Source organism: Podarcis erhardii (genome assembly GCF_964252035.2).
Source record: "Podarcis erhardii genome assembly, chromosome: 3".
Classification (NCBI taxonomy): Eukaryota; Metazoa; Chordata; class Lepidosauria; order Squamata; family Lacertidae; genus Podarcis; species Podarcis erhardii.
This window is the reverse complement of record NC_138507.1, coordinates 15,432,211-15,455,007: the sequence shown is the minus strand read 5'-3', so window position 1 is coordinate 15,455,007 and position 22,797 is coordinate 15,432,211. Positions and strand designations below refer to the sequence as shown.

General features: G+C 40.7%; 1 protein-coding gene across 2 annotated transcripts in view; it reads right to left on the bottom strand.

Annotated features, from left to right (window-relative positions):
- Positions 1–593: 593 nt before the first annotated feature.
- Positions 594–22,797, bottom strand: part of SPTLC3 (serine palmitoyltransferase long chain base subunit 3) — a 61,311-nt gene continuing 39,107 nt past the window's right edge. For both annotated transcript variants that reach the window (XM_081857119.1, XM_081857118.1), the window contains exons 6-12: positions 22,333–22,426; positions 20,824–20,929; positions 18,575–18,794; positions 16,512–16,638; positions 6,102–6,237; positions 5,011–5,140; positions 594–2,574 (exon numbers count right to left, since the gene is read on the bottom strand). In XM_081857119.1, the coding sequence (XP_081713245.1) occupies positions 2,461–2,574; positions 5,011–5,140; positions 6,102–6,237; positions 16,512–16,638; positions 18,575–18,794; positions 20,824–20,929; positions 22,333–22,426 (927 nt within the window). In that variant the 3' untranslated portion in view covers positions 594–2,460. The remainder of the gene's footprint in view (positions 2,575–5,010; positions 5,141–6,101; positions 6,238–16,511; positions 16,639–18,574; positions 18,795–20,823; positions 20,930–22,332; positions 22,427–22,797) is intronic.

The window sequence follows — 22,797 nt, the reverse complement described above, 5'->3', positions numbered from 1 at the left end:
GCCTGTGGGCAGGGATGGTTTGGACTGATTTGGAAGATACCATTGAAACTATTATTCTATATGGATGTTATTAGCCGCCAGCAGGGGATCTGTGATGCGGAATGGTAGCTTCCGTTCTAAAGACTCTTATGTATCTATTCCAAGGAACAGACAAATGTGGGACCTGGATCCAGTGCTCTGCTGCTAACAGGTATCCAGCTCTGCAGCAGAGGAAGCACACAGGATACGGTACCATTCCATACCATACTACCTAAACAATGCATCTGTTAAGGGAATAATGAAGGGGAGGAGATGGAGATGCAAGGAATTATTTTATTTGTAAGAGCAGAACTAGCAGCATCTTTAGAGAAAGCCCTTTCGCCAGAGCATCAATTTGGCAGCGTGCCCCTGGGGGTATGAAGCCATATCTCGCCCCCCCCTTTAAAATGACCACTGAAACCAGGATGTTCTGTGGATCCTGTGAATTGTGGATCATGGCTTAAGATGCTTCCTCTATAACCCACCATTATTCTTCAATGGATGAATGCCCCTCCATGCAAATCTGTAGATGGAAATTAAAGTTACCCGAACAAGAAAGGAGTCAACTTCAAAAATTATAAAAACAAAAACATCCTTTAATCTTTATACAGTAGTTTTAGTATAATGCACAAACATGGCCCCTATAGTGTTTCTCAAGTTCATCTGCCAAAGTGAACAATCATACAACACTGTACAAATCACTTCCCTCCACAATATACTTCTGAAGCAGACATTTGATATTGTGGAATGCGTTGCAGTCCGTTCTTAACATTATAGCAGCATTGAATTTTATTAACTTGAACAACAAAAAGGGACCTCATAACTAATCAGCCTTGCTTCATCCTCAAAGCTGCTTTAACAAGCAGGGGAGTCATATACTGTAATTGCTATTCCACAATTTAATTGTTCTGTTCTTAAATCTAATTTTGCAGCTGTGGGTTAAGTGGATACCACAGCTTTCAAGAACATGAAAGCAAAGTACATCTGTGCAACAGAAAGCTAACCATCTCTTGATCGGATGTGTTTACAGTGCCATCAGATAGTCCAGAATGGTTTGCAGCTCCCTCAAAGCTACAGAAACAACTTTCAACCAGTTATTTTATTTTTATATAAAAAAACTACATAAAACTACAAAGACCTTCCTTAACTGCAGAGACTGGAGAACTTCATTTCACATGCAGCCCAGTTGGAAGTGGATGATATCTTCCCATAAGTTCTGGCTTCATTCATTTGGTGCAATGCAAGTGGGACTACATCCACCTATTCTCCCATTATCCTTTCCAGATCATTGGTCATGTTCTAACACCAGTTAAAAACTGTAAACATGTAATAAAAAACACAGATCTGTAACTCTCACAGCAAAACCAAGAATGTTGACCAACTTATCTACAACTGTGTTATACCTCATAGAAACAGCACTATAAAGAGGTTTCAGGAGTCTGAAAACAGCAAGTTCCTGGCGCATCTTATTCTGTGAAACACACAACCAAAGTGTTCTTTACTCCCAAGTATGCTTATCAAGCCTGTAAGGCACTTCAAGAACAGAAAATAGGCTTCCGAATGTCAGTTATATTTTGTGCACCACAAGGGAAGGTATGTATGTGAAAGTATGCAAGAGTAACAGAAATGTTAGTTATGAAAATTGTGCATGAAAAGCCTTTAAACCTGCTTTCAGACCAAACAAGTAAAAAAAAGAAAGAAAAGAATTTCTACCATTAATTTTAAGTATTCAATGCATCAACAATGTAAGAATAAAAACAGACATTTTTGTGGCTTACCCTTTCTTGCCACGTTTGATGAAAAAACCTTAAAACATTTTTTTTTTGCCAAAAAAACCAACTGGCAAACAGAAGTTGTAGCTTTCCCCTCCCCAAAAAACTTTTGGCAGTAATAGTTAATGTTAAGTAAGGCACTGAATGACCACTGTCTCCTACTAAGACACCTGTTAATCAAAGAAACGTCTGCCTGTAATTTCCTCTGCCAAAATTCACATAAGTTGAAATGGAAGTATGCCGTTCTGCAAGTGAAAGCCAGTTTAACAAGTGAATTTTTTCCTTCAACCAACATACTACATTCCAATTCACTCTTTTGAAAAGTTTATTGTAATCATAATTAAGAACTATGAAAAGCCTGCTCATAAAAAGGCTCAAAACAAAGGCTGCACAGTTGCAAGCGACTTAATGGGACAAAGTCTTTTGCATCAAATAATAATAATATTAATAATAATAATAATACTCGTATTTCTTGGTAGGGCTCTGTAGCAACCATATTTCAGTCTCTTGCACACAGATTCCAATCCAGTGAAACACACACAGTGCTTTTCTTGGTTCAATTAGCTGTGAAGCAAAAACTGTCCTTAGAAAAGAAGAAACACATTCCTATTGTTTAGGTTCCCTCCCCCCCTCTTGTAACATCGTAATGGTTTCTCCATGGGAGGGAAGCTTAATCTTCAAGTTCAAAGCATGTTTCATCATATAGTTCAGGACGAGATGACTTGGAGCGCTGGGAATATTTCAGCTGCAAAAAATCACCCAGTTCATCTAGAGCATCAAGGACCTGTAAATACAATTGTGCGATATCAGAAAGATATAAAACACCGCTCACTTCTGCTTAGCATCAAGAACAAAGAGCCATACAAGTGTATGTTTTCACACTCAAACAAAAAAAAGGAATTAAGACCACTGGTGAATCCAGGTGAAATCCATAGTGCTATTCCATATTCATAACACTATTATGAATGTAGAGTCACAGACTCTACGTCTTGTATTACCTGGGGCCAACAATGAAGAAGTGAAAATTGTTTCTGTTTCTGATGTTTTGTCCAAATAGTTAATCCAGTGTATACATTTCCACCAAATGCTTGTCAGAAGGAGACAGGCTCTTGTATAGTTGAAGAACAACTGCTCTTTGGCACCTCCCAACTGAAGACAAATTTCCTCTCCCTGGTCGTTTTAAAACATGAAGTCACCTGAACTCCAAATTTCATTTTCCTTTCCTGCTTCCGTTGCTTCCGTTGTCATCATGACTGTTAGACTGCAAACCACTCTCCATTCTGGTGTGGTCCTGTCTATTTTATTTCTGGTCTGGATATACTTCAGTATATTTTTCCATTTTAGACTCCAATTTTACAATGGGTTTCATGCTAACTTTTTTTTTTACCATTCCCCTGCTTGATGTGCATTTGTGCAATGGCAATTGCCTGAACATCTTTAAAGATGTCACCACCACCACCAATTTGCGGCCAGGTCTTGCCACTATCCACCCTCAAAGCATGATGCTTCCCACACCTTCCTTTGACAAAAGAAACAAATTTTCATGCCTGCAAAAAGCTCAAGTGCCTATTTTAAAAAGTGCCTCAAAGAGCACGCATTTCTCCTCCACAAACAGCATTTAGTATTAGCCGAGTGTAAGTGTGAAGGTGAGATGATATTGCTATTAATGTTAAATTGAAATATTATCTGCATAAGAACCAGATGGCTTTTGTTATCAAATAACTATGGGTGTTTTTTTTTTACGAGAGGAAACAAGCCTGAAATGTCTCCAGCAACAGTAAAATTCTTAGTGCATTACTTATGTGGTCTTGTCGTAAATGACACTTGTTTATTTGCACTATTCTAGATTTGGGGTTATTATATATTATTATTATTATACAGAATATTATTATTATATATTATTACGCTTTAGTGTCTTACAAAAGTCATTGGGATTAAGGTAATGGGATGTCTTTCCATTTCAAGAATGGGTTGAAACATAACCAAATCAGGACATTCAACATATTGGTTTGTATGGTATTACAGCCCCTTCCTTCCTTCCTTCCTTCCTTCCTTCCTTCCTTCCTTCTTTCCTTCCTGTTTGTTTTGTGTCAAACCATAACACCATATAGGAAAAACTAGTTACAAGCAAACTTTCCTTTATGGATGCTGCAGATATTAGGTTATCAAAATACAGCTGCAATCAGCAAGCTTCACTCTCCTGTCTTAACACCACATGGCCTTTACCTTGAGCAGGTATTGTAACTCTTTCCCACTGCTGTGTTAATTTGTCCAAAAATTAAATTAGGAGACTGTATAACTCCCCATTATTTCTCAAGTCCACCAAATACCACAAGGGAGTGGGGCTTTGAGAAGCAAGCAGTATTCAAAAGGTCTGGCCGAATAGGAGAGTTCAACCAAGTATTTGAAGCCCATCGTTCTATTTCGCACAGAACATGGGTTGCAGTGTTAGGACCCTAACACAGTCACAAGATCAAAGTCATACAAAATTAAAGCAAAACACAGATGCAATTTCTCACCCATGTTTGCAACAGCATGGGGGATATAACTTGGCATACTGGTGTCTTACCATCCGGGTCAATTATCTTGTTTGATTTCAGAATCAAAAGTCTAGATTTAGTTAGTGATCATCTTGTGCCAACGTAGCCCTCAACCCGAAAATATGATTGCAACCAACGTTTTGCTGCTTTTCCACTTTGTTCAGTGGAGAGTTCTATGAAACTCAAAAGTTTGCATACTTCTAAGTTGGCCCAGTAAAATATATTAATTTGCCAACATGTTTCTCACGTAGACATAAGTACAGTCATACCTTGGGTTACAGATGCTTCAGGTTGTGTTTTTTTGGGTTATGGAGTGCCGAAACCCAGAAGTACCGGAACGGGTTACTCCTGGGTTTTGGCGATCGCGCATGCGCAGAAGCGCTAAATCGCGCTTTGCGCATGCGCAGAAGCACTGAATCGAAACCCAGATGCGCCGCTGTGGGTTGCGAACGTGCATCCCGCACGGATCATGTTCGCAACCTGAGCGTCCACTGTATTTATTTTCAAAATCAAACCTTCTGCAATAATGTGTGGGCAATCAAGGAAGGCAAAGAGATAATAATAATAATAATAATAATAATAATAATAATAACAACAATAGAAGAGACAGTGTGAGGCTTCTTCTAGAACCTTCCCATTCAACGTCAAGTCGATATTGCAAGCAAGCTTGCTGTGCTTACCGCATCTAACATCTCCCGTGTATGAGCAGCTGACACACAAAACCGAGCTCTGGATTCTGCGATCGGAGTAGCTGGAAAGCCGACCACCACCACCCCGATATTTCTGGCTAGCATGCGTCTTGCGAAAGCCCTGGGTAAGAAAATGAGGCAAAACTGAAATTATTGCTGACACACTGCACAATGTTTAAATATAGAAGAAGTAAACACAAGACCCCATCGCAGAAGTGGAAGCTCATATTCAGTGCTTCTGCTGACAGGACTTTCGCTGAATCCTACCTTAAGCTGGTAGCAGTGATTTTGGCCAGGGTGGGGGGAGAATTCCCCCCCCCCCCAAAAAAAACAACAAAACTGTTTCAGTGCTTCATTTTTCCATGGAAAACTTTCTACTTAATCAGTTCATTAGTAACAATGAATGGATGTGAATTGCAAATGCAGTATTAGGTAAGATTGGCAGTTTCAATTTTTTTTCTTTGTTGATTAAATACAAGAAAAATGAAACATGCTAAATTGGATCACTTTAGGGCTTGAGAAAATTTTCCAATACAGATCATTCTAATTTGCATGGGACCCCCCCCCCCAAAAAAAAACCCTACATCACTGCTTGGGAATAAGGCCTACTGAAAAAACAGGACTTCCTCGTATAAAGGATGGCACTGCTTGTCTTTTATACATGTCTGATAAAATTGAGAGGAGGGGGCTGCTTAAACCCAAGAGCCTCTTAAATTCAATTAAGCCCAGAAAAGTATTTTTTTTTTAAAAAAAAATAAACTAATTTACAGGCACAATTTTTAAGACTATTACACCATAGAGTGGAAGCATCCACCAGTTTGACACTCTTAAGTACGGCCATTGATTGTATTTAATCAATGACCATACTTTTCCCTATAAGCCCGGAGAACAATTGTCAGTCAGAGTAGACAGCACTAGAAGGGAAGCTGCCATAGAAGGAAGCTGCCATATAAGTCAAGTCAAAATATGTTCCCCAATGTAGAAATATAAAAAAAGACATTTCTGAAATAAAATATTTCGAGTTTACCAGCAAATTTCTGAAAACTCTGCATAGCTGCCTGGGGCAGAGGAGCTTAACTTACCCAATTTTGCCTGGTATGTAAAGGAGCAAAGGGACAACAGGAGAATCTTCATTGCCATAAATAATGAAACCTAGTTTATGCAATCTTCGTCTGAAGTACCTTGTATTTTCTGCTAGCGCACGGACTCTCTGAAGTCCTGGAATAAGAACCAGAAAAGCAGTGAATGCAGGAACATTACACATCTGCTGCCTCAGGACCAAAACAAAGATCTAGAGCTTTAATGTTGCAGAGACTGATCAGCACGTAAAACAGCTAACTGAGATGGCTTCAGAAGCCGATACATCCTCAAACATACATTCAAACATTAATGTGTCCCCAGCTGATTATTTCTGATACACTGATACCTTGGTTCTTGAATTTAATCTGTTCTGGGAGTCCATTCGACTCCCAGAACGGTTCAAAAACCAAGGCGTGGCTTCTGATTGGCTGCAGGAGCTTCCTGCACTCAATCGGAAGCCACGGAAGCCATGTTTGACATTCAGCTTCTGAAAAACGTTCGCAAACCGGAACACTCACTTCCAGGTTTGCGGCGTTCGAGAGCCGATTTGTTCAGGAGCCAAGCCGTTTGACTACCAAGATACCACTGTACATAATAGTATTATGAAGATAAAAGAGTACCCACAGGGCCAAATGAGACATGCATCCACGTGGAGGAGGTTCATACACCAGTGGTAAAAGGAGCACCACTAAGCATTCCCCCAACCCACACATCTCAGGCCTTACCTCCCACTAGTCCATTGCTCAAGGCACTCTTCTTCATTCTCTACTTACTTCTGGTTTTGGAGTCAGAAGGGAATAAAAGTGCTTGGAGCAACAACTGGGGTGGGGAAGAGAGGGGCAAGGAGGTTCAGTACTCTCCTCCCCCCAATTTTTTTAATACTGTTTAAAAACAGATGCCCCCCCCCCCGAATATCTGAACAGGGAGGCTATGTGGATGATGCTTAGTTTGACCCATACACACTGTACTCCCCTCTTTGCTTTCTAAGCAAAACACTCACAGCTTCTCAGTTACATTAACAAGGCATAGCGGAGGTATTATGATTAAAGTGCCTGGGAGGAACAATAAGAACCATGATTGACTACAATACATTTGTTCTACCCTGCTTAGTATAATAAACAAACACAGTTATACAGTACAATGTTGTTCTCACATGCAAACCCATCCGGACTCCATTCAATATGGGTTTAAAGAGAACAATATCCAGGACTGTTTTCTGGTGCAAGGACACACAAGTCCTCATTCCACCTGCCAAAAATTCCTCCTAAGTCAAGATAATGGGTTTGTATCTGGATCACAAACAACAATAAATCAGGTGATAATAGCCATGGGCTCATTATAATACTATTCTTTGGAGTGCTAGAGAGGAGTTTGAAGGCAAAGGGGAGATACATTTCACCCACTTCTATACATAGTACTTTGCAAGGTCCAAAGCATTTGACCTTCCAGATGTTGTTGGACTCCAACTTCCATCATCCTTGACCATAGTTCATTTTGGTTGGAGCTAATGAGAATTGGAGTCCTGCATCTTCTGCAGCACTACAAGTTAATCACTTTTTAACTAAAAGTTAAAAACACAGTTCAGAATCTAGAGCAAACTTAGAGCGGACAGAACAAAACAAAATTTAAACTGGTTGACCCAAAGTCATTTCTATATTTCACCGACTCAAGACTGTTACATCTTGTCTTTACTGATGATGCAATAACCTTGCTATCTCTTTAATCTCCCAATAGCCAAGGGAGTATTCGCTGGATTACTTCTAATGTTAGTTGGTAAGAGACAGACACAAAGCACATGTTTGCAAATCTTTGTACATCATAATGTAGCAGATCTTGTGGCGTCTCTGATCTTTTTAACAGCCTAACTGCTCCACCATATTTCTTTTTTAAGGAGGCCACCATCACAATTGTCATTACAGCATTTCACTCTTTCCAGAAATTCTATCTACAGCACATCCTGCTCCACCCCGCCGAGAATTATTATTATTTTACAATGTCTCTGGAGTTCTTTGTAATTAGCACTTCTCTTAGGCACCACTTCAAGCCGAACTATTTTGCATTTCCCTATATTCAAAAATAAATAAATCAGTAATTACCATAATCCTGAGATTCTTCCCTTCATCCCATTTGGTTTGAGAAATGAGGCATTTCAGTTCTTTGGAGTCCCAAAGAACACTATGTTGGCACACAGTTGGAACTTGCAGGACTGCAAATAGATTTAACTCTTGGTGCTTATTTCTATCCTTTATGTTATGTTGACAATATATCTCATACAGATATATCCACACACACAGCAGCTGTTTAGAAGAACCTCTTGTGCATGTAGCCGATGAAGCGATATGGTGGGGCAGAAGATTGTTTAAGGCCCCACTCAAAACATGAAGCCCTGCTCAAAATATGAAGAAAGGATCCTCATGCGATTCAGTTCTCCCGGCATACCGGTATTAGGCAGAGTGGACAGCCGCCTGAAGGCAGATGTTGGAAGGTTTGCAGAGCAGTGAGACAGCCGCCTCAGAAGGCAGATGTTGGAAGGTTTGCAGAGCAGTTTGCACAGTACGTCCAGTATTCCTTAAGCGAATACCGTATGTTGCCCTCCAGTTTCTTGGTGCCAGTGTTAAAATACGAATCAACTGTCAATCCAGGGAGCTTTGGGAGATGGAACACAGCAGGTGGGAAAGTGGGCAGGCACAATGTTGTCCTTTGCTTCAGGCGGCAACCTGTTTTGGGCTGACCCCGGTCTCCTTGCAGGATTTCTCTTTCTGACCAGCTGTTTAGGAACTTTCCGTACCATCAGTTTTGAAAGAACCACACATGTGACTTTATTGGGTATGCTCTGTTATACCTGACATAGCTGACAAAGGATTTTGAAAAATTATTGGAAGGATTTCCAGGTGCTGGCTGTCCTATTTCTTTCACAGAAATAAAATACGATGCTTTCCTCAGATAGCACCTTGGTGATTAGTGTGATTGTCCTGAGAAATGTGATTGTGTGGAAATTACAGGAACTTATCTGTGACGTCATGAAAGACCAGCAGTTACATAAGCACCTCATTTGTGACACTCTAGATTTTAAAAAAAATACATCTAACCATTAATTTCTTCAGCGTCTGAGAACTAAGGCACCTTTAGCATACTTATCTAGTCATATCTTTCTTTTAAAAAGAGAGACAGCAAAGTTGCCTTCGCTATCACCGTCTCATTTCTTAATTTTTTAAAAAAATGAGCTATGTTTGATGGTATGCTCTCTGACAAATATGAGTGGGAAGTCAAAGCTATCAACACACATATTTATAGATACATATTTCTTTATTTAATTTCATAAAACTTATATACAGCTTGATTGTAAAAATAACCTATATGAGAGGAAAGAGGGTGGTGAATAGCTCTGGACCTCTGTCCTCCTGTCCCCCAAATATGAAGAAAGAAGTACGGGTCTTCGTAAGACAGCAGATGAAAGAGCCTAATATACTGTATTTTTCGCTCTATAAGACGCACTTTTCCCCTCCTAAAAAGTAAGGGGAAATGTGTGTGCGTCTTATGGAGCAAATGCAGGGGGAAAGCTCTGCTCAGCGCTCCCTTTAAAGAGCCGCGTGGAGTGTGTGTGGAGCTCTTCCCCGAGAAGAGAGAAGGGCTACCCTTCTTCCTCCTCGGGGAAAAGCCCCCAAGAGCCGCACACACACGCTGCACTCTCTTTAAAGGGAGCACGGCTCTTGGGGGAGCCTTAGCTGCGCGCAGCCTCTCCCGGGCTCCCCTTGCCCAGGAGAGGCTGTGCGCGGCTATCCCAGAAGCCAGGACAGCAAGCGGGATCACTGTGCAGAGATCCCGCTTGCTGTCCTGGCTTCTGGGATTAGGAATATTTTTTTTCTTGTTTTCCGCTTCCAAAAACTAGGGGCGTCTTATGGTCTGGTGCGTCTTATATAGCAAAAAATACGGTACTTGGAACAGATCTCCACAATTTACAGATGAAAACAGGGTTGGCTTCTAACAGCTCAGTTCTTCTACTAAGGCTCCCTGTCCAAGCCATCCCCCTTAGCCATCACAGTTACACACTAGACCCATGTATCCTGCAGTATTATTATTGTTGTTGTTGATGATGATCACCATCCGCCCTTCACTCTCAGAAGTCAGTAGTCTTTCACTGAATTTGAAAGCCAAAAAATTGCTATTCTTGACAAACAACAACAATCCTAAAACACACACAACTTGTTAGCAACAGTTCAAAATATTCTATACTAGACTGAAGAATGAGAAGTGGCATGCAAGGTGTGGGGCTCTTGGTGTTTAAATTCCAGGGGCCTTGGGGTGGGAGCTAAACCCTGAAAAGTGACAGAAGTGACCTTAACAAAATTTTAACAAGGGATTCTCCAGAGGAAAAAAATTGAACAAAACTAGGAGTGGTGATTTACCAGGAGGCAGTACCAGAACAGTGACTGTCCTTCATAATAAAGGGTAATTTGGAGCTCATGGACTTCCCAAGTGAGAAATTTTCTTATAGAAAAAGATGCTTTGGAGATGACCTATGCCCTGCTGAATGAATGGGAAGGGAACAAAAAGCCTAGTACAGTCTGTAAGTATCTTTTATACACAGATCTGCTCACACAGGCATTCTGGCTGTTATTCTTTGGGTTTGCCATTCAGTTTCCATTTGACAAATCCGTTGAGTTAGAGGGACGACAAATAGCTTAACCATCTCTCCAGTGGCACTAAAACAAAAACAGCTGTGCCAGAGTATCAAAAACACAAAAAAGCATCTTACTACAAAGCTTTCCAGTTCTAATAAAAACAATAGTCTGGGGGTACTTCCAAAAATATTTTTGGCACAACAGATTTTAAAAGTACTCGGAAGAAAATGGGGGAGCGGGGGCTTGAATAGCATGCAGGAAATTTTTAGAGGCTTAATGCATTGTTTAGCATGATTAATATTAAGTTGGGGACTATCCATTTTTAATGCACAGATTAAAAAAAAAGTTTTTTTCTGTAAAAAAATTAAATACCACCAGTTTTCTACCAGGATCCAAGAAAAGAAAAATTGTTAGTTCAAGCACAGATCCCTTTTCCTGGCTGTACAGTGGTACCTCGTGTTAAGTACTTAATTCGTTCCGGAGGTCTGTACTTAACCCGAAACTGTTCTTAACCTGAAGACCACTTTAGCTAATGGGGCCTCCCGCTGCTGCTGTGCCACCGGAGCACAATTTCTGTTCTCATTCTGAAGCAAAGTTCTTAACCTGAAGCACTATTTCTGGGTTAGCGGAGAGTGTAACCTGAAGCATGTGTAACCTGAAGCGTATGTAACCCGAGGTACCACTGTAATGGGAAAACCTCAAAAGCTGATTTGTGTACATGAACAGAACTCACAACCAGCCCACCATTTTGTCCCATGTGCTAGCTTACTTCCTATGTGCCAGAGTTTAGTCATGCGTTGCCTTCTGACCTTTAAGATATAAAAATGTCCCATTACCCCCATCTGCATGTCTTGGGCTGTATCAAACCTACTTCGAGTGGATGACAGAAAGGGTGTAAGCTGTTCTTTACCAAGCCTCAGCACTTTCCTGTCATTTCTGATGATGTGTTTTGTGGTCAGAGACCACACACTAGCACGACTGCCTCCCCAACCCTTGTGTACATGTTCTGCCAAGCTATTTTAACACACAAGGACAGATATTATGGTGATAGGTACTTTAGAGAAACCTCAGTGCTTGAACACAATTACAGACTCGCAGATTGATGCGGCTCCTCAACCATCAAATCAAGGTAACTTTCTAAAGGACAAAAATGGTTAAGACTGTTTTGTCTAAACCAAATTGTGAAAGTGTGACTTTCGGTAGTTAAGCAGGATGCCTTGTATTCATTTCTTAGCTATAGAGTAATAGAGTTGTAGAGTCGGAAGGGACCCTGAGGGTCAATCTAGACCAACCCTCTGCAATGTAGGAATCTCAACAAACAGGCTCCCACCCAACCTGAAATAATACCAGAGACTGCTTAGCTTTGCAAAGGTGCTAGCAGTTTTACTGCTGCACCACTAGGAGGAGATAGCTTTCTAAGGAATTTGTAGCACATGTAATTTAAGTCAGCACTCCAGATCAGGGTAGATGCTGTGGCAACTTTCATCCACTACAGATCTTTTGACCTTTCAACTCATTCTCATACTTTTTGCTGTTGTTGAAAAGCCTAAATAGATGCGCAAAAAAAAAAAAAAAGCAGCACTGTGGTGGAGTAGATGACTGTTAAAACGAAAGATTCCCGTTACTAAACACAATAATCCAGCCGCAGTAAGAGCCTTACACAGAGGCTAGTAAAGGTAAAGGGTCTAGTCATGACTGGCTCTGGGGCTGCAGCGCTCATCTCGCTTTATTGGCCGAGGGAGCCGGCGTACAGCTTCTGGGTCACGTGGCCAGCATGACTAAGCCATTTCTGGCGAACCAGAGCAGTGCACGGAAATGCCGTTTACCTTCCCGCTGGAGAGGTACCTATTTATCTACTTGCACTTTGATGTGCTATCGAACTGCTAGGTTGGCAGGAGCAGGGACTGAGCAATGGGAGCTCACCCCGTCACGGGGATTCGAACCGCCGACCTTCTGATTGGCAAGTCCTAGGCTCTGTGGTTTAACCCACAGCGCCACCCATGTCCCTCTTACACAGAGGCTAGATGGTGCTAAATTCTATGTTTAAGGTAAAGGGACCCCTGACCGTTATGTCCGGTCGCGAACGACTCTGGGGTTGTGGTGCTCATCTCACTTTATTGGCCGAGGGAGCTGGCGTATAGCTTCCAGGTCATGTGGCCAGCATGAAACGCCGCTTACTACTGACCTAAGCTGTGGCAAGTATAATGATAGCCTGGAGAGGGGCACAGAGGGGAACAATGATTCCAGGGACCTACAATTACTGCCCCAGAATTGCACTTAATTTTTATTTGAATATTTCTGAATATTGTAATATAGACTTAGCAATATAGCACTCTGGGTGGTTCTGAATAAGCTTTACAGCACACATGGTATGTAGGTCAGCATAGGTAGATTTGCGATGGGAATTTCCTCATTGTTAGCACAGATTTTCACTAAAAATCTTAAGCATTTTTGTGGGACACAATTCTCAGGTGGTGAAATCTGTGCTCGGGCATTATCCCTTCCGACTGTTGTTGTTGCTGTTGTTGTGTGTGCCCCTGTATGTGCACACATGATGGAAAGGTCCTCAATATTAAAAAATAAAGCACGCACAAAAGACTAGCTGGTCAGAGAGGAGGAGTTTGGCCTAGGCTTCTTACTCCTGAATATTCTTGTTTTCTATGTACAGAGAACCCCCCTACCCCAATAGAGGAGTTTTCCACCATGTGAGACCCCCCCAACTCCTGCAATCTGAAGTAGTGCAGCACAGATATACTGGTTTTCTCCACAATGAAAACTAGGCCTATACTGACACAAGATCTCTATTCAGACAGAACTTTTTTTCTTCAAAGAAGAAACATTATCTTGCCCCGACACAAAATTACAAACTGAGCCTTAATAGCAAACAGAAATTAAATCCTTTTTCAATCTTTCTATCATAGGCGAGGTTAGTGGACAATTTTGGTTCACATTTTTTATATTTTAAACATTGTACAAAGAAAGATGGAAGGAAAAACGATTCAATAGAAATTTAAAAAAACTAGTACATTTAGCTAGGTAAATATCTAATATTCCAGGAAATCTGCCAAATTCATAAATCAAAATCTCACAATATTCCCAACAAATCATATGGATTTCTCTTTTCTTTGGCTTGTTACACCAATACATGATAAAAAGTCGTATTTTTAGGAAAATGGTAATAACTCTATTTCCCCTTTCTGACTTGGATCATTTTGGCTAGTTTAACCACCCAGGGTTTCCTCCCCCAAGTAAGCTAACTGATTATTTTTAAGCTTTAATGCATGATTATTTGTATTTGATCTTTGCCACTCTGTTGGTTAGGCTAAGAAGCAACCCAAGTAAGTTTGGCTCTTCCCTCAGTTCCATTCACAACAGCTTATGAACTTTACATAAAATCTGGAAGCAAAGGCACACAACTCATCATTCCCTGTCTAAAAGTCTTCTCTTTCTGTAAACTGAAGGAAGACTGAAGAAGTCCAATAACTCATTCCGTTGACACCAATGGAAGAAGACCACTTTCCAGCTCATTTTTGAACCTACTAGATATTGCAGAATTCAGCACATTAAGAAGTTAAATCTTTCCCAGCCAGAGGCTTTGAAACAGCCTGCTGCATCCAGGTTTTGTTTTAGCATGCTAAAACAGAATAATTTGCAATGGACTAACACCAGAGGTTCTATTGATTTATAAAAAAACAGGATCCTGCTCATACTGTTCCCTTTTCAAGGCTTCAAAGAGGAATTCTACTGAAACTCCAGCATGGACATGGAACTTTTGCAAAACAGGCTTCTCCATTCACTTATATGGAAGGGGCAATTCTATTCTAGTGAAGTGGGAAGTCTTCTTTATTGCTTTCTGAGCAGATCAGAAAGAAGCTGCTGAATCAGCTTTAGGTGTGTAGGCTTAGATGAAGAGTTCCATCCTATTTCCTTATCTCAGATACTTATCAATTGCCTGCAGATTATCCTCAAAGGCCTTTAATGCTATTGAGCATGATGCCCTTTCAGATCATTTAGCTTTGGGGCTGGGTGGGAGGGAATGCCACAGCTGCCACCTTCCTGCTTAAAGGAGAAGCACAATTTCTTCACTCCTTTAAAAGGGTCCCTTGAAGCTCATTTGGATATACTGTAATTGTCCTAGCCTAGTCTTCTCTCCAATATACTAGTTTGCCATGTTTGTATCTCTTTCACCACTGTATCCCCTTATGAGAAGTGTGGGTAGTATATTCAAGGCTACCTTACTGAGAAATAGGCCTGTCACTATGCTACACCAGGTGCAAGTGCTAAATAAGGCAGTTTTTAAATAATCACTCCTTAAAAATGCTTTTGACGTGATCCTTTTAAGAGGCAGGGAGGGAAACAAAAGCACGCTCTATAGTTAACTCAGCTCAACTGAAAGTAGAAGCTTGTACCGTGAGTGGATGCCCAATGTGCTAGTGTGCATCAAAGCCACTGCAGTTAGTTTCCCCTTGCTATGCTCCTTGCAATGCAACAACCCTTGAACCTGCAGGTTCTGAGAACTTCTGGATCTGTGGATCTGTACTAGCTCAAAAAGGTAAGAAGAGAAAAAGTGCAGATGGAGCCTTTTATGTTTCTTTCTTACAGCCAGAAAGAATACTATCATCTTGGAAAACTACAGTGCAATGTTGCCCTCCACTGGCAAGAATATTTGCAAAAAAGCAGTCCATAAATCGAATTTTACACATGTGCTCTTATTTATTGCTATAGATGAAGCCTACCCTCTTTCACACCACTTTAGAAACTGTATAACAATTCTACACACTATGGCATAAAAATGCTATAGAGACAAAGTACACCCATTTTGTGCTAGCATCTCATAGGCCCTGTTCTTTAGTACTGGCCACTTGTGCCTGCTTCTCAGTATGCTGGTGTTGTGGTTGCCACTGGGAAGCTGATATGAATTATGTAGGCACCTCTTGATGCATTTATATGAAGCTCCACCAAACATGTCGGCCAAATTCAACCACATCAGAAAAAAACTTAATTTATTGTTGGCCCCAAACCACCTGGGCATCATTTCACATAAGCAGATAAGATCTTTGTCTTAACTGCCCTTTTTTCATCCAAGACAGGAAACAAATCCAAAATTCTGCAAGAATATACCTTTTAACAGGGTTACTCATAATATTTAATTTTTAATCACTTGGACATTTGGGTCACTGCCACCCCATGCACTGCTGACCATGGTCTGTTTTATGTTATGTAGAAGTTTATGGGAAACAGTTCAGTGACTCTTTTATTCAGACTAACATTTCCACCATGTAAGGAGGTAATTATTATGCCTTACAAACAGCCCAAGACAGTGATACATGTTTTATGAAGTGAGGAATAGGGTGTTGGACCTGTGTGCTTGTCTTCTTGCACACTGAAGTGTCAGCACTTCAGTTCTGATGAAATAAATCAGTTTCCCTTTACATCTAAAATGGGGAAATGTAACTCAGTGTCAGTTTAGGTTTACAACCAAGATCTTGAGACAGCAAGAGTGAAGAAGCACATGCTCCCTGATGCTTGTTCCTGGCTTCATACACCTACCAAGTCAGAATCACTGCATCACTATTGGTCTAACAACATCCTCCAAGCAAAGTGTGCTTGCAGGTGTATGAAGGCCAGGAATTAAGTCCCCCAAATGCTATGTTTTGCTCATACATTGACCACAAATGATCAGTTGCATTCATCCACAAGCATGCCTTTCTTAAGGTGAAATGCTGTTATTCCCCCTCCTATTTCAAACAACTCTAAAAGGAAATCTTCTCAGTCAGCACAATATCCTACCTTTTGTGGTTCCATCTAGTCCCATGACACATTTCATTGCTCTTATGATTTGTTCCACAACTGGAGCAGCCATAGATGAAGCATATGCAGCACTATGGGAGTGAACCCGTAAGTAGTCTACTAGTTCCTGGAATAAAAACAGAATAAAGTTTTAGCGCAGACACCAAAACCTCCTTATGTCTGTTGGAAAAGAAGTTTGCAGGTGGCAAGAGCAATCAGATCCAGATTTGGCTGCATACTCAACTGTAAGCCGAAATGCAAAACTTTTAGAAACATACAGTGGTGCCCCGCAAGACGAACGCCTCGCAAGACGGAAAACCCGCTAGACGAAAGGGTTTTCCGTTTTGGAGGCGCTTCGCTAAACAAATTTCTCTATGGGGTTGCTTCGCAAGACGAAAAAATCTTGCGAATTCCCGCGGGTTTTTTTTCGCTTTCCCCCCGCTTTTCCTAAGCTGCTAAGCCGCTTAACAGCTGATCGCTAAAAGCCGCTAGACCGCTAATAGCGCTAATCCGCTAAGCTGTCAATGGGCTTGCTTCGCAAGACGAAAAAACCGCTATACGAAGAGAATCGCGGAACGGATTCTTTTCGTCTTGCGAGGCACCACTGTACCTCAGTTTTGAACCAATGGCTAAATCAACTATTTGTTTCACTGATTCCCTCAAGTACTCTTATAGCAACTGTCAAAATGGCACACTTTTAAAAAGTCAGTGCATGGCATGAAGCATCATGCTTCCAAATTTCCATGTAATGAGAGAACAGATAGACAGCAGAGGATGATATTTTAATGCACTATCACTAGAGATAGTCCTTCCCATGGACCTTGTACCCAGAAGAAATGAACTGCTATTCTATCTCTTTTTATGGGTTCAGTGTTTTGTTCTATTGCAATCCCTTAAAAGGAGGCACGGAGCTCTCTCATTCAGAAAAAGGTTATTCAGCCTAGACCCACAATATTTGAAGGGGAAAGTACATCAGGAAATTTATTTTTCAACAGTGTCTCAAATTAGTTTAATGCTAAATTAGGCCTGGCACAGTAGCAATGCCTAATTAAATGATCTGCAATTCAATACCTGCAACCTGGATCTTTTTCAAAGGCGTGTTTGACTGAGCACACCTCTGGTCTCAGAGGTGAGAGGTTATTAAACAGTGCTAATAGGGATCTGATGCAAAGAGTAGCACAGAAGCCAATTTAAGCTGACTCAAGTGAAAAATCTGACTACAGTTTCCCCTGCAGACAAAAACCAAACAAAACATGCTCACAGTTTTACTTGTTTATACTCAAGCAACATAAGACTTGAAAGTTCACAACCCTAAGGAAACAATGCAGTCAATGTAAAATTCATTCATGTTTAGCTACAATCCTTTGGAAGGACTTGCATATAAGCTGTATGCAACTGCACCTTTCCCCAATATTACTCAAGCAAAGAGCAATTTTTGCAGCAAGCACATGACTTCTGAAGACATGTAATGTGCCCAGTACAGAGAAATCATTAAAACTTTCTTAAGATCAAATAACAAAAGGAATTCAGAGGCATTCCAAAAAACCATTTGAGAACTCAGTTACCAGTGTGCAAATTGTTGCTGCATTTCCCTCTTACATCATCATATTCAATGACATTAATTAGAAAGTGCTTACTATGAACAACCTGCATGCAAATAGTGGGATGAGATATTGGCACAGCTATCAAATGCAGCAGAAACAATGTTTACTGTCAACAGGAGAATCCAAAGAGCTGTATATTTGTGACATGATATTCATTCAGAAGTATGTGAACTCTGTAAAACCATGTAGAGAGGGACCTCAGAACTGGAATATTCTCTGTTCTGTGGATGCAGATGGAACCACATGAAGCCCTTCAAACCTAGTGCAAATATACACACAGGGAAGCAAAAACTTTTGCAAAAACATGAGCAGTGGCAGGATTTTCTAGGTACCAGAATAGGATAACTGCTTCCTGACTGCTATAGCAACCCAGGTCTTATTCCATTTTTGAAATGGTTAGCAATCACTGCCATTTGAGGTTTTTACACACCTACAAATGCTGACAATTGATGCCAATACCTTTTTGCCTGCTATGTATCCCCCTGCTGCTCCAAAGCTTTTGGTGAATGTTCCCATCAGTACATCAACATCGTTGGGATCCATTCCAAAGTATTCCACAACTCCTCTTCCTGTTGGGCCAACGGCACCTATGCTGTGAGCTTCGTCCAAGTAGACGTAGGCTTTGTATTTTCTCTTCAAGGCAATTATCTCCGGCAAGCGTACAATGGAGCCTTCCATACTGTGGGAAAGAAAAGAAAACAGCTGAGAAATGAGCACTTAATTGATTCAGCTGTAGCTATTGTTGCATAATATGGACATAATGCTATTGATTGCGTCCAAGCACTCAAGCCACAGTGGAGAAAAACCTAAGTATACTCGTTTGTACTCGTGAGCAGCTACCAGCAAGAGACAAAGAAGCACTAGAGTTCAACAAACCAAAAGTAGCTTAGCTGTGGACTCTTGTTTATTCCTTAGGTGTCAACAAAGGAGTGTCCCAAAAGGGAATGAGGCACAGTGGAGACTGTGGTGTCTTTAGGATATATAGTTTATTTACACACATACAGGGTGGTCCAAACGTAGGTTTCAAAGAAAGAAACAATTCTTTTTCTTTACCGATATTTTGAATGATGAGAACTTCTTGAGTCAAAGAACAAAGAAAGTGGATTCTAAAGCAGTATACCTACTTTTGGGCCACCCTGTATATAACCTGAGCCTGTGATGGAAAGGTTCACTGTGTCAACACACCAAAAGGGTTTTGTTTCTCCCATAGCCACAGCCTTGGATTCAGCCAGAGATCCAACATGGCTCTCTGTCTCTCTCTGCTTTTCCAGCCTGCCGTTTTTGCATCATATCACTCCCTAACCTCTCTACTCTAAACTCTGGCTTTATCTGTTGAGGGAGGGGGGGGTCTCCACTCATTTTTCATCTTGCACAGACTCCTTGATCCAGTCAAAAACAATTAAAATAATTAGTTAAAACATGTCAACATTACACATAGGCTGGTCTAAAACATGTTTTTAGTAGGAACTGAAAAGAGTACAGCGAAGACACCTTCCAGATGTCATTAAGCAGGAAGTGTGGGTGTAATGATTTCATTGCTCTATTATTTCCCATCCACCCATCTACTTGTTAAATTCAGATAACATGATTGCTTTGATGAAGAGTTCCAACACCTTGCAGAAACACTGACCAGTTTGGAATGCAACACAACATTCAGACCAAGTGCAATTCATTATGCAAACAAAAGATCTCTAGAGATTTTCATCCACGACATGTTATAAAAGAAGCCTTCCAAAAATGCCAAAAGCAATCTGTGTCTTTCTCACAGATATATATCCTTTATTGTTTTAAGAATCATGCTACATGATCCCTATTCATATGCATATTATTATTATTAATATACCATCTGTTATCCAAATGATAGTGTAATGTGTTGGGATACTTCCAGGGAGACATGGGCAATCAGGCAGCCATGTTGTCTCCGGACAATCTCCGGTCTCCCGTTGGAACAGCATCAGTCAATTAGCGACACGAGCCTCAGACACATTCCAATACTCGTGCACACCCTTTCTGCAGAGATTCCACAACGGAAGATTCACCCAGGAGAGCATATTTACAGCTTTATTCAACGTCGATCAGAACAAAGGAAAAAACATGACTGCTTGCATCCGTGTCGAGGAAAACAGCCAGAAACAAAAGCTATATACAAAACGGAAACTCCCAGTGAGCAGGAAGTAAACAGGCATGTGACACACAACAGCCTGTTCCCTTTTTAAGGAGGAACGGAAATATCCTAACATAATGATGTAATAATGACACCAGGCACGCATTATGACAACAAAGGCTGAATGAATGAACCATGCACACCTGGGGAGAGCATTCCACAGATGGGAAGCCACCACAGAAAAGGCCTGTTCTTGTGTTGTCATCTTCCAAACCTCTTAGGGAGGGGGGACAAAGAGAAGGGCCTCAGATGACAAGCACAGGGTCCAGGTTGGATCGAATGGGGGAAGGCAGCCCTTAAGATCCTGAGCTGTATTGCCATAATCTGGAAACCAGAATCACGAGTAGGAAGAAAGGTGCCAGCTCAGCTCTCCCATGTCTGCAGTGGAGAGCCTTTCACGTTCATGGAGGCTTCTTGTGAGATGGGGGTTCTACACAATGCAAGGAGCCTATGGAATTAGAAGCTACAGACCCATTGTCTTCCAAATCATGGCAGGGAGTGAAAGTCAACTTGAGCTTGCACAGGAGTTGCAATTTCTGTATACCTGTAAATGCCTTCCACAAGAATCAGAATCTTTTTCCATGCTCTCCGACTTCGAGGTTGTCCATGTATTACTGCTTCCTTCAAAAGCTTTTCTAAGCTTTGTATATCTGGTTACAAAAACACAAGAAAGCAGTGCATCAGATATTTATTCATGTAATTTCTTTGCAGAACATTTATATCCCTCCTTCCAATAAGGAAGACCGTAATCCTGTCATGTTCTGGGTAACAAAAGTCTGTGCTTTTCAAAAATTGGAGACCAGCAGCAGATTCATCTTTTTAAATATTTGAACAATTTAATTGTTCAAGGACACATCTGAGTGACTTCTTTTCTGAACAAGAATGTCAACATTTAGAATACTGTTACTGTTCATGGTGGGGTGTGTTTTTATGGGTGTCTTCCTGCAACACACAGTCAGCTCTCAACTTATGTGGGGGATAGTTCATAAAGCCAAAATTGCTTATGGTTAAAACACTCTCCCTGCACCTCTGAATGCTCTCCCAAGCTGAGTGCAATGGCAGGTAAGACTGCTAATGTTTTCCCCCCAGACGCCCACCTTTTAAAAAAAATAAATTGAGCCAAGCATGTACAGATAAATTCGTACAAGTTAAGTTGTGAGTTGGTCTTACTATGTTTTACAAACTTCCAAGCTCTCTACTGAATAATAAGCCTGCTGCTTTAAATGACCCTGAGAAGCAACCCCAGTCAACAACCAAAACACGTTGCATCACATTAGTGAGAGGTGAGAGGTGCATTTTACCTTGAGTGAGCAGTGGGGTAGAAGATACTTTTAGTTTATCATACAACCATATTAAATTTTCAGTAAACCAAGTATCTTAATGGTGATCTTTTATACAGAACCTGGATTTTGTCTTCCCAACCATTCCATGTTTGATATAAAATGTTGAGATCAGTGCTTGCTCATAACACAAACACCCATGTATATTCTGCCAGATTGTGGTAGCATTCCATACATCTGATGACATGGATTCAAATCCACAAAAGCTTACACCATGATAAAATTCATTATTCTTTAAAATGGTGCCACAAGACTTTTTTTTTTGTCGCAACAGACTAATATGGGTAGCTTTTTTTTCCTAAACAATGTCAGTCAGGCATGTAATTTGCTATATAGTATATAGTGTGCTCATAAAAGTTTAACTGATGCACCAACTGAAGTATGGGCCATTTTTAGTTACTCATTTGTACAGTTTTTCTAATAACTTAGGAGCATGTGAATTGTTTCACAACAAAGAGCGTCAGTAGAGTTTCCTCCAAAAGTTCTGAATACAACAGGTCAACCTGGGTAATTTAAGGGCTTTTGTGCAAAACAGAAAGCTGTGTTTCTTTTTAAATGAATGAGAAGTACAAACACGTTTTAACATGCATTATCTTCAGTGAAATAGTCTCATATGTCAATTGACAGAAGTTTCCTTGCGTGTACACAAGTCAGTTTAATTCCACTTGAACACTTTCCCACTTTTACCCAACATACCTAGTATTAATACTTACTGTTGTGTCTGAAGACTCTAACTGTAGCACCTGAGAGCCTTGCACCGAGAACAAGTGAAGAATGGTTCAGTTCATCACTTAAAATAAGACTTCCCTGTGGAAGTAAATAACGAATCACAATATGTTATTTGGTCTTGGTAATTGTCATCAATGTCCAATTTTTTACTTTTATTGTAACGTTTATTGATTGAGAAATATTGTAAGAAGGGTCTTTAGTAGGTTCAAGGGAAGCCTGCTCTGAACATGATTCTTTATGGAAGCAACACTTTAATCTTCGGACCGTCGTGTGACTGAACTGAAGCATACAACTTTGGTTTTGCATTTCGTCTTTGTGGACTAAGGTGTTTATTTTTCTTTCTGACAAATGGAACACAGAAACGTTTAGCCATCTTGTTCCAACCACTCATTCTTAAAAAGGGTGGGTGTTACTTTCTAAAAGGTTACTTTCTAAAAGGTTCTAAAAGG